General features: G+C 35.5%; 1 protein-coding gene across 3 annotated transcripts in view; it reads right to left on the minus strand.

Moving 5' to 3' along the window:
- The window catches only part of KDM5A (lysine demethylase 5A), an 86,239-nt gene that overhangs the window by 56,666 nt on the left and 17,521 nt on the right, over positions 1–12,052 (minus strand). For all 3 annotated transcript variants that reach the window (XM_025461758.2, XM_049102891.1, XM_025461757.3), the window contains exons 6-10: positions 9,120–9,225; positions 7,729–7,820; positions 6,974–7,132; positions 5,572–5,691; positions 4,737–4,895 (exon numbers count right to left, since the gene is read on the minus strand). In XM_025461758.2, coding sequence (XP_025317543.1) covers positions 4,737–4,895; positions 5,572–5,691; positions 6,974–7,132; positions 7,729–7,820; positions 9,120–9,225 — 636 coding nt within the window. The remainder of the gene's footprint in view (positions 1–4,736; positions 4,896–5,571; positions 5,692–6,973; positions 7,133–7,728; positions 7,821–9,119; positions 9,226–12,052) is intronic.

Consider the following 12,052-nt stretch of genomic DNA (forward strand, 5'->3'; position numbering starts at 1 on the left):
CTGTATAACGTGGTTAATGTACACTTGCATTCCCACCGGGAGTCTGGGATTTTAGTATGTGTTAAGCAGAGAGTGCCTATGTCATCAGCCTCCAATAAAAACCTTGAGCACTAAGCCTCTCATGAGCTTCCCTAGTAGGCAACACTTCATACATATTGTCAATTTGATATTAGGATATCCTGTGTAACTCCACTGGGAGAGGAGGACCCTTGGAAGGTTCTACATGGTTATCTCTGGACTTGGACCATACATCTTTCCCTTTGTTGATTTTTCTTTGCATTATTTCACTATAATAAATCACAGCCATGAGTCCTTCCCAAAAAATCATGGAACCTGGAGATCGTCTTAGGGACTCCCAACACAAGTAGTCATTAAGTAAGACTATGACAAGCATCCCAACATGATGTGATAGGACCTAGACAAGGATGGTAGCAGTGAGTATGAAAAAGAGGGCAAAAAAAAAAAAAAAAAAAAAAAAGGAAAAAGAGGGCAAGCCTACAAAAAATGAAAAATGAATTAAAGAATTTAGTCAAGGATTTATTATGGGAGCAACAACAAGAAGAAAAAAATGTTTCCAAGGTTTCAGGTTCTATGCCTATTTTTATTCCTCAGAAGCCTTGTTGGTAGAGCACACTATATTTATAAGACAGATTTTTTTTTAAAGATTTCTTTTTATTTATGATAGACAGAGAGAGAGAGAGAGAGAGAGAGGCAGAGACACAGGCAGAGGGAGAAGCAGGCTCCATGCCAGGAGCCCAACTTAGGACTCGATCCCGGGACTCCAGGATCACGCCCTGGGCCAAACGCAGGCGCGAAACCGCCGAGCCACCCAGGGATCCCCAAGACAGATTTTTTTTTATAAGACTGATATATTAGCTTCAGAAGTACTTTCCTAGTAAACCATGATACCAGAGAAATATGCTAGCAGATATCTATCAAGAGCAACTCATACAGAAGTTCAACGTAAATATATAACTCCTGGTGAAAAACTAGTAGTTATATGCTATTCTAATATAGTAACTTTCAGAGAGGAGTAATGAACTGATAATAAATCTAAGAACTCCAATTGTTTTTTTTTGTTTTTTGTTTTTTTTAAGATTTGAGAGAGAGAGAGAGAGAAAACGCGCTTGGGGGGACGGGCAGAGAGAGAAAATTCTGAAGCACATGCCTCGCTGAGCAGAGAGCCCAACTTAGGACTCAGTCTCACTACCTGGAGATCATGACCTGAGCTGAAACCAAGAGTCAGCTGCTCAACTGAATGAGCCACCCATATGCCCCTAAAAAGTCCAAAGGTTTTATACACACAGTCTAATTAGTCCTTAAAATCCTTTTATTAAAAAAAAATCCTTTTATAATAAATTGGTTCTCTCATTCCATCTTTCAACACAAAATCAGGATCCTGAGAAAAACAGTACTGCTTAGAAAATAAATGGTAAATCAATGACCCAGTCTAGAAAAAAAAGTTGTACTACCTGTCTCTGCTTACTACCGTTGGTTAAAGCCCAGCACTTCTCCACATTCTTTCATAAGGTGAATACAGCAAAAGTAGAAATAGAGGGCAGCCCCGGTGGCTCAGCGGTTTAGTGCCGCCTTCAGCCCAGGGCGTGATCCTTGAGACCCAGGATCAAGTCCCACATCAGGCTCCCTGCATGGAGCCTGCTTCTCCCTCTGCCTGTGTCTCTAATAAATAAATAAAATCTTAAAAAAAAAAAAGTAGAAATAGATAAATGAATATCCATTCAAAACTCAAACATGGAAAAGGATTAATATGTATATTACTAATCATTAGGTTTAACAGTCAGAATAATCAAAAATTCTATGATCGTCTCTAAGATTAGAAGATATAAATATACATTCAAAAACAACTTAAAAATTCAAAACAAACAAAATTCAGAAAAAGGCAAGAGCTATATATAATGAAGTAATTTATTATATTATTCAATATATATTATATATTATAATTTATTATATTACTCTTTCCAGTAATTTAAATTGCTTACCATTTGGCAACAGGAGGGTATAAAGAAACTCAGATTGATGCATCTCTTTATATTTATACAAACCACCCATATATAATTTATTGTTCTCCATCTATTGTAATCATTCTTTTTATCCCTTGGTAAAACCCAACGTGTATTCTCTAATCTATATTATCCTAACCTGATTATTGTAACCTGTACTCTACCTTCACGGAGGAAAAAAATCAATTAACAAGGCTAAAAGAATAGAAAAAAGTCAAAAGATACACCTTTTGATCATAAAAACAAAACAAAATGAAAACTTCACTCAACACATATTAACTGCTCAGATATAGGTTGGCATAATACACAATGAGATGGTACCATGAATAAACTGGGTAGGTAATTCTATAAGGAATTAGGATGGACTGGATAGGGCCTGAAGGGACTCAAAAACAGAAAACAAAAGGCAAATCAGGTACAAACCATGTAAGTGGTATATTCCATTTCTGTTCAAAAAGGAGTATGTAAGGGACGCCAGGATGGCTCAGCAGTTAAGCTCTGCTTTCAGCTTAGGACATGACTCTGGAGATCAGGGATCGAGTCCCACATCGGGGTCCCTAAGGGGCGCCTGCTTCTCCCTCTGCCTGTGTCTCTGCCTCTCTCTCTCTCCCTCTGTCTCTCATGAATAAATAAATAATTTTTTTTTTTTTTTAAAAAAGGAGTATGTAAAAGGGACAGAGCTTGGGTGGTTCAGTTAAGTGACACTTGATTTCAGCTCAGTCACGATGTCAAGGTTGTGAGGTTGAGCCCCCTTTAGGCTCCATGCTTGGTGGGGTATCTGAGATTCTCTCCCTCTCCCTCTGTTCCTCCTCCCAACACCATGCACTCTCTAAAATAAATAAGTCTTAAACAAAAAACAAGTCAATAAAAGGAAATATGTAATTTTGGATGTGTAATATATAAATGCTTATATAGACATATCTAGAAGGATGCACAAGAAGATAAAATAGGGTCTTCCTCTGTCACACTGAAGATTTGGGTAAGAGGGAGACTTTTAATTGCAAAGAATTTCCAGCAGTGGTAATATGAAGATGATGGGCAATTCCCCTCCACAGGAAACAAAGATAAATCTGGACAAAATTACCAAAACCACCATTTCAAGGCAGTAGAAATCAACTAAAGGAAAACAAAAATTGAGAAGCATTTACTGCTGAAAGACTAAAAGAAGCCTGAATAAAAACCTTTCCCTCTTTCTCTGTGTGTGACTATCATAAATAAATAAAAATTAAAAAAAAAAAAAAAAAACCTTTCCCAGATAGGCAAGGACTGAAAGAATTCATTGCTTAGCAGACCCACACTACAAATAAAAGCAGTCCTCCAGGCTGAAAGAAAATGAACTCAAAAGGTAACATGGATCCCCAAGAATTAAAGAAGAACATCAGAAATGATAAATTTGTAAGTAAATGTGTAAGTATATATGAATTTTTTCTTTTAATTTTTTTAAAAGGTGGCTTAAAGTAATAATTACTTTGCTTTGTTGCTGTATGTATACAACATGTAGATATAATGTATAAAAATACACAAAAAGACAGTAGAAAATGAAGAGACACTTTCAAAATTGCTATATTCACCAGAATCAACATGAAGTAGGCTGTACATTGTCAATAAAACCATTTTTAAAAAGATGCATACTATAATTCTTAGAACCATTAAATACTAAAAAGTATACAGCCAAACAAAAAAATCTGGAGAAAGTAAGATGGTATTATGAAAAATATCTGTTTAACACCCAAAAAAAGGCTACAAAAAAGAGAGGAACAGAACACACAAGACATGTAAGATCACAAAATGACAGACATAGATCAATCATAATAATTATATTACATAAATGGACTAAATACTCTAATCAAAAGGCATCCCTCAGACTAGATTTTAATAAAGCAAGATCCGATTATATATTGCCTATAAAAGACACACTTTAGATTCTAAGATACAAAGAGCTTCATAGGGGATCCCTGGGTGGCTCCGCAGTTCAGTGCCGTCTTTGACCCAGGGTGTGATCCTGGAGTCCCGGGGATTGAGTCCCACATCGGGCTCCCTGCATGGAGCCTGCTTCTCCCTCTGCCTGTGTCTCTGCCTCTCTCTCTCTCGGCTATATTTTTAGCTGTACATCCTATTACACTATGTAGCCGCCTTTTTTTTCTTTTTGTTTAACCATGTGTAACTCTTTTAATAGGAAATAAAACTCTGAATCACTGCCAATTATAGAGGGAAAGAAAAAGTGAAAAGGATCAAAATAATGAGAAAAAGAAATGAATGATTATCTTTTTTTTTTATGAATGATTATCTTAATTCAGCTCTGTACACAGGGGTCATCCCCAAAGTTACAGGATTTCATGTTACAGTTTAAACATACCTGAAAACCTATCTGCTCAGATATTGAAGGAAACTTAATTTGAGACCTATCAATGAAATGTAATTTTTTTAAATTCTTAAATCATCTTCTAGATTCTCAAACAGAAAGAGCTAGGTAAAATTCTTTTATCTGGAATCAAAGTTTTAAACTAATTAAATTGGTTTTATAATGCAAAGTTAAATTCTTAAAGGTACCTTGTATTGTTTTTAAAACAGCAGATCATTTATAACATCCAAATCCTACATATTTAATATTTTAAATGAATATAAACCCTCAAGATTATAGAGAAAGGTAGCTTCTACTGTGCAAAACGTAAATCAACTTGGGGTAAGTTTGAATTACTACTATCTGCTCTGCACCTCTTCTTCTGGCAGCATCTTTCTCCGACCATCCTTTACGGGAAATCCACTTCCAAAGTCTTTTGAGGAGATATCAGCTCCATACTCTACAATAACATCTTCTTCAATGCTGCTCACCAGCCGCCAGAATTCCTTTTCTACCAGTTCTGTAGGAACCATCTACACAGGGAAAACAAAGATTACAGATTACTAACTCACTATAACCATAACCTTCTAAAACATAATATGCAGGTAAAGTGAACATAAACTCATGATAAAGTGAAAAAAATCTTATTTTCCAGAACTGAAAAGACCAGGGTCCTAGGTTTTTTCACCGAGGATGGGAAAAGCTAAAGACAAATTAGATGGTCAGAAAAACATAATAAACTTTCACTGCCTTTTTCTGCAAGCTATTTCCCAGTTAAGAACTATAAAGATGACCCAGGACATCAAGGAGAAAAAAGAAAATGCAAAAATTAAGGCTGAATTTTAATAGCTTTGGCAAACTTTTTGGATAAGGATTTTAAAAAGCCCAAGATCCTCAAGGAAAAGAAGCAAACTTCATATCACAAATAACTAAACAGAAAGCAACTGTCACATACTTCATGCTTTTCTATAAAAGATTACTCACAGAAGCCTAATAAAAAATTCAAAGATCAAAGAAGATTTTTCAAAAACGAGTACACTGCCACATTAGCGAGTGAAAGAAACAGATGCCAGGCCCCTTACCTTTAGATTTAATATTCTATCATCTTTTTCATGCTGTTTCCCAAAAAATGATGAAAGCGAACCAAAAACTTTAGACTCAAATAAATCTTCATACCTCCCCAAATGGACCTAAAACATAGATACTCACATGAACTGGCATATTGAAATAATCAGACTTAAAATTATCTGCCATCTCTCCAAAGCTCTGAAGTGTATACTCTCGTACAGCTTGTTCAAATCCAAAGGCCTCTCGAGGTTTATTACATTCCTAAGAACAAGAAATACCCAAGGTTAACTCACTGAAAATGAACTGAACAAAATATTAAGGCTCACAGGCATTACCTTCTTTGATCATTTCTCTAAGTGAAGCAAATCCAATCAACCTTACACAGCAAAACAAGTGTTAATCACTTGCAATGTACAATCAGGAAATAATGTGCTAGAACCTCAGCTGCATTTTCAGAGCCTTCCAGTAGGAAGATGGTAACAAGACAGCTTCAGAACCTAAGACTGGCTTTTAAGCTCTGACACCAAGACAAACACCTGCAGAGCTACCAACATGCAATCAAGCCCAGGGATGCCTACGATTCTGAGTTTCTCAGTGGATGTAGCTAAGGACAAAATAAATGTTCATGGATGAAGGAAAGATAATGGATAGAGAGACACCAATGTATTCCAAGAATATTTAATTATAGGAATGGATGTTTCACACCATCAATCACCCTGACCAGTATCTTAACACAAACTAGCAGAGTAGAACTGCTTCTGAATCATCTAACCTTGAGAATAATAACTGAAACCTTTGAATACACCTAGATACAGTCCAGCCAACTCCTTCCCTTCCACGTTCTATCACAATATTTTGTTAAAAAAAGTAAACAGATTAGATATTTCGGGACACTAATCTTTCAGTAAGAATAATTCAGTATAATTGGGATACCTGGGTGGCTCAGTGCTTGAGCATCTGCCTTTGGCTCAGGGTGTGATCCAAGTCCCTTATCGGGCTCCCTGAGAGGAGCCTGCTTCTCCCTCTGCCTGTGTGTCTGCCTCTCTCTCTCAGTGTCTCTCATGAATAAATAAATAAAATCTTTAAAAATAAATAAATTTTTTTAATTCAGTATAATTAACTAAAAACTTAAATAAGCAAACAGATATCATTAGTTTACCTGGTAATGTGAAAACTGGATGCATAAATCCTAAGTTCCAGACTTTCATGTCTGATTTTTACATTTTTATAATTTAAAAAAAAGAAACCTACAGTCCTCTTCATTTTTATTATTTTGCAGGAATAAGAATGTTCTGAACAAAATTATCATTCATCTACAACAATTAACAGAATTATCTAACCAACAGTCAGAAAACAAACTTTTGAAAGGTAAGCTGCCACAATACAATTATATTTTCATTCAATATTGCTCTTAAAGAAATCCTAGAGATTTTAAACACTGAAGAACAAAGTGAGGGCTTTTGAGAATGAGTTTACTCTGTGTGTGTATGTGTGCATCACTGCTGCTAATTAAAGACAAGATTTGTAAAAGTTAGGCTTGTACCTCAGCAACACACTTAGGACATCTCCAATCTCCTTTGGGCACATCAGGTAGTGGGGGAATTAAACAAAATGTATGATAGCTGTCATCACATCCATCGCACAAAAGCAATTTATCTTCATTATTTCCCCGACCACAAAACATACAAACATAGAGATCAACCTGTTAGAAAACAAACAAAATAAAATAAAAGTCTATTTTCTATAATAAGTAACTTAAATTTTTACCAGGAACTCCTTAATTGAAGCAAACAAAATAATGTATGCTGAAGAGTACACATAACTTAAATCCTGAATATTTTTTAAATAAATTTAAACTGCTTTTCATAAAACTTCCTCAATTTCCTCAATGCTTCTACAGGCAAGTTAATAAAAGTGTATCAAGTTATCAGAATAAAGACCACAAATCCAGGTTACTTGAAAGTCAACTTATATAAATAAAATATACCATGTCATCCTTCCTATACACAACACTCTTTGGAAGAGCATGAATACTGAACATGGTCTACAATACAGCTCAAGAATTTACAGATTCATATTCATTCTCTCACAAGGTATTATGTGAGTATGACTTAGGGGAAGAATCAATGTAAACAGACAGAGCAAGGTTCACATTACATAAACAAGAGCTGCAATTTTAGATTTACCCTCTAGTCTTCTAACCAAATGAACTAAACGGCATACCAATATATAGCAAGATAAAAAGTGCAAAACTAAAAAAAAAATCCTTTCCCTCCTGACACATCTCAGAACACTTACAAAGTTAACAGAGAGAGTTCCTTTCCGTTGTCTCATTTGCATGTTAAATGCGTCTGACCTGTTGGTAACTTTTCGTCTTCGGGAGACCTCATCTTGAAATAAAAATAGTTATATAATAATAGTAAAAACTAATGTTGAGAGCCTACTATGGACCAGACACTATTTAAAATAATTTAAATTAAATCTCAAAACACTATGAGGTAGATATGCTATTATCCCCATTGAAGATAAAGAATCTAATTTATAGAGAAGTTAGGTAACTTGCCCAAAATCACACAGCCAGTCAGTGGCAGATTTGGGTATCTAATCCAGGCAATCACGCTCGAGAGCTTCACTACTAATTCTATATTGCTTGGATATAGTACTTATAAGTGACAAATTTGAGACTAGTTTTAAGATCACTGCCAGTCAATGCAGTAAGTACAAGTATGAAAAAGATAATTAAAGCACTTAATTCTTAAAAGGGTGATAAGAAATATAATGTATTTAGTAAGTCCTATCACACTGAATGTTTTTAGAGTGATGGGACACTATCATCTGACCCTCCAGAGTTCTCATCCACAATCTGAACTGTGACTTAATTTCTCTTATCACAAAATGGGTAATAATTAATACAACTTGTGATTATAGCATTTCATTAAATTCATATACATTAAAAACAATTCCAACACAATCATTGTTAAACTGAGTTTTAAAATTGACACATATGTAGAGAGAATAGTGGAACTTCATCTTTGCATTTGCAATTTTACTCATGAAAAGTTTCAAACATATTAAACTGAAAGTACAAGGCTTTCTTCAAGCAGTTTATTTAGAAGTGGCATAATATACCTAAGCAATTATGGAAAAATAACAAAACCAGAATTAGAATTTAAGTCATAAGCTCTCCACAGTACATTTTGGTATTAAATGTTGGAGAATCCTGTCTGTGAATTTAAAAGTTTAAGCTAAAAAAAAAAAAAAAAAAAAAAGTTTAAGCTTTGAAAATAAATAAATAAATAAATAAATAAATAAATGTATGTATGTATGTATGTATGTATGTATGTTTAAGCTTTGGATCGCCAAGTGAGGATGGTTCATTTCACCATCCTCTCATAAACTAGCCTTTAGAAAACTATAAATTTCTGTGTCACATGTTAGACATGGAAAAGGAAAATTTCTCTCTTCCAAATATTATAAAAATTCAATAATTCAAAAATTCAATAATATGCTTCCTCAAACCTTAAATTTAAGATTATCTACCATAAAAGGTAATCTGCCTAGGAACCACATTGCAAGTTTACACTCATAAGAAAATCCCAAGGCCGACTGCAATTCAAATATTATTTGAATCTTATCAGAACCATATGGCTGTACCTTATTTCTTTTCATGACTGAATAACAGATTTTACCTTCTTTATCTTTTGCTCCCATTGCTAGGCCCACGACCTTAGGCCCAGCCCCAAAAATTCGAAGTTTCTTCAGTTCCGTGTTCCTGTTCACTTCTCCAGATTCTGACTAAAAATAAATAAATAAATAAACAAGACTCACATTATCTAATCATTCTGATGCATGTATTTATTTTCTTACCCGAGAAAAGTTTCAAGATCCTCTTCAAAATGAAGAAAAAATTATTTGATTTCTTCTCTCTAAATCCACTCACTGTCTCATTACAATAGTTGAACAGTCATCCAAGCACTATGCAACACCCAGCTTCCTTTCCACAGAAGAATATCTTTATTAAAAGCACAGTTGTCAATTAGGTTCTGTCCAGAGACAAATACCACTGGTAATAATCAATATAATATTGGTAATAGAAATCCTCACTTCTAACTTGCTAATGAACACCCAATTTGATCAGAAGGCAATATGCCCATCTCATGAGACAAATAATGATTATCCTAAGCCAAGCATGCCACTTCTTTTTGCTGGGGATAACCTAGCTAGGTGTAGAAATGTTATCCTGGTTTAGCCAATGAGACATGGAGAACATCTACTAAAAGCCTCTGGGAAGGATTTTCAACCTTCTAATAAAAGAGAAAGCTTCTCAAAAAGTAATAAGCCTTTTGCTCCAACTTTCTTTCCTACTGTTAGGAGATTCAGCCTGGTAAAAACCTGGTGCTAGACTGTGTAGCAGCCACACTGCAATTAGGAAGAGATACATTACCCACACACTGAAGAAAGCAAGGCAGAAAGATGGAAAGCGCCTGGGCCCTTCATGGCACTGTGCAGTTGCTGAATCAATCCTAGAATTTCCTATTTCTGGAAATCTTACATGGAAAATGTGTCCTTACATGAAAATTGTGTTGTTAATGTTAAAGCTGATATCATTTGGCACTCTAGTACTTAAAGATGGGACCATCCTGATAGATGCAAGTGTTACATCGTGAATTCAGATGGACCATACACTCTGAATGTATACTAAGTAAATAACCAAAACTTATTAAAAATATACTCAATAAGAATAAAAAGAAACCAAGTAAAATATAAGCTTTATAAACCTATGGCTATATAAGAACCAAACAACCTAAAAAAAATCAAAAAATAAATAAAAAATTTAAAAAAAAAGAACCAAACAACCAAAATGGCATTTTTATGTATATACTTTTTTTTTTAATTTTTATTTATTTATGATAGTCACACAGAGAGAGAGAGAGAGAGAGAGGCAGAGACATAGGCAGAGGGAGAAGGAGGCTCCATGCACCGGGAACCCGACGTGGGATTCGATCCCGGGTCTCCAGGATCGCGCCCTGGGCCAAAGGCAGGCGCTAAACCGCTGCGCCACCCAGGGATCCCGAAATAATAAAACAACATTATCTGATCTTAATGGAATAAAAACTAGAAATAACAAAATAAAAAAAATCAGGGCGTCTGGGTGGCTCAGGTGGCTAACCAGTTGCCTTCAGCTCAGGTCATGATTCCAGAGTTCTGAGATCAAGCCCCTGGCAGGCTCCCCACTCAGTGCGGAGCTTGCTTCTCCCTCTCCCTCTGCCACTGCCCCCTGCTTGTGCTTGCACATGCATACTCTGTCTCTCTGTCAAATAAATAAAATCTTTAAAAAAATAAGTAAAAAATTAAGACTTGTTAGAAATCTTTAACTTCCTATTAAAAATGATAACAAAAAAATATTGTAAGTCAGAATCTCAGGAATAAGATAAAGCAGTGATCACAGGAAATTTTATAGTCTTAAACGTATCAGGACAGAAAGAACAGAAATAAATGAATTAAGTTTCTAACTCAAAAAGCTAGGAAAAGACTACAACATAAACCACAAGAACTGTGAGATGCTAGATTAGAACTGGAATTATCAGTCGAGTTCTGAAAATATAAACTCATAATGTTTTAAATTTTATTTCCCAGACCTAACCACTAAAAGGGCCTACAAAAGCAATGGTATCCCATCAGAAACAAGCACACCTTGTGCTCAGATCTTGGTTTCTAAATATTACTTCACACTAAAATGAACCAGAAATGGCTGATGCCAGGTCTAAAGCAAGGCATGAAGACAGTGAGCCTTTTTGTGCTAAAAAGTAAGTAAGAGATTACTTAGATTAATCAAGATTATCAAAAAGAAGTAAGAGATGGTAGGGGATCCCTGGGTGGCTCAGCGGTTTAGCGCCTGCCTTTGGCCCAGGGCATGATCCTGGAGACCTGGGATCAAGTCCCCCGTCAGGCTTCCCGCATGGAGCCTGCTTCTCCCTCTGCCTGGGTCTCTCTGCCTCTCTCTCTCTCTCATGAATAAATAAATAATAAAAATCTTAAAAAAAAAAATAAAAGAAGAAAAAAGAAAGCATGGGAGAAGAGTTCTCCTTTTAAGAAAAATGCTGGGACGCCTGGGTGGCTCAGAAGTTAAGCCTCTGCCTTCGGCTCAGGGTGTGATCCCAGGATTGAGTCTCACTCTGGGCTCCCTGAATGGAGCCTGCTTCTCCCTCTGCCTGTGTCTCTGCCTCTGTGTCTCTCATGAATAAATAAATAAAATCTTAAAAAAAGAGAAAGAAAGAAAGAAAGAAAGAAGGAAAGAAAGAAAGAAAGAAAGAAAGAAAGAAAGAAAGGAAGAAAGGAAGGAAGGAAAGGAAGGAAAGGAAGGAAAGGAAGGAAAGGAAGGAAAGGAAGGAAAGGAAGGAAAGGAAGGAAAGGAAGGAAAGGAAGGAAAGGAAGGAAAGGAAGGAAAGGAAGGAAAGAAAGGAAAGAAAGGAAAGAAAGGAAAGAAAGAAAGAAAGAAGAAAGAAAGAAAGAAAGAAAGAAAGAAAGAAAGAAAGAAAGAAAGAAAGAAAGAAAGAAAGAAAGAAAAAAAGAAAGATGCTAACAAATGTAGAAAATGACAGAGCTAGAAAATCACCTGGTT

Source organism: Canis lupus, chromosome 27, assembly GCF_003254725.2.
Source record: "Canis lupus dingo isolate Sandy chromosome 27, ASM325472v2, whole genome shotgun sequence".
In the NCBI taxonomy this organism is placed as follows: domain Eukaryota; kingdom Metazoa; phylum Chordata; class Mammalia; order Carnivora; family Canidae; genus Canis; species Canis lupus.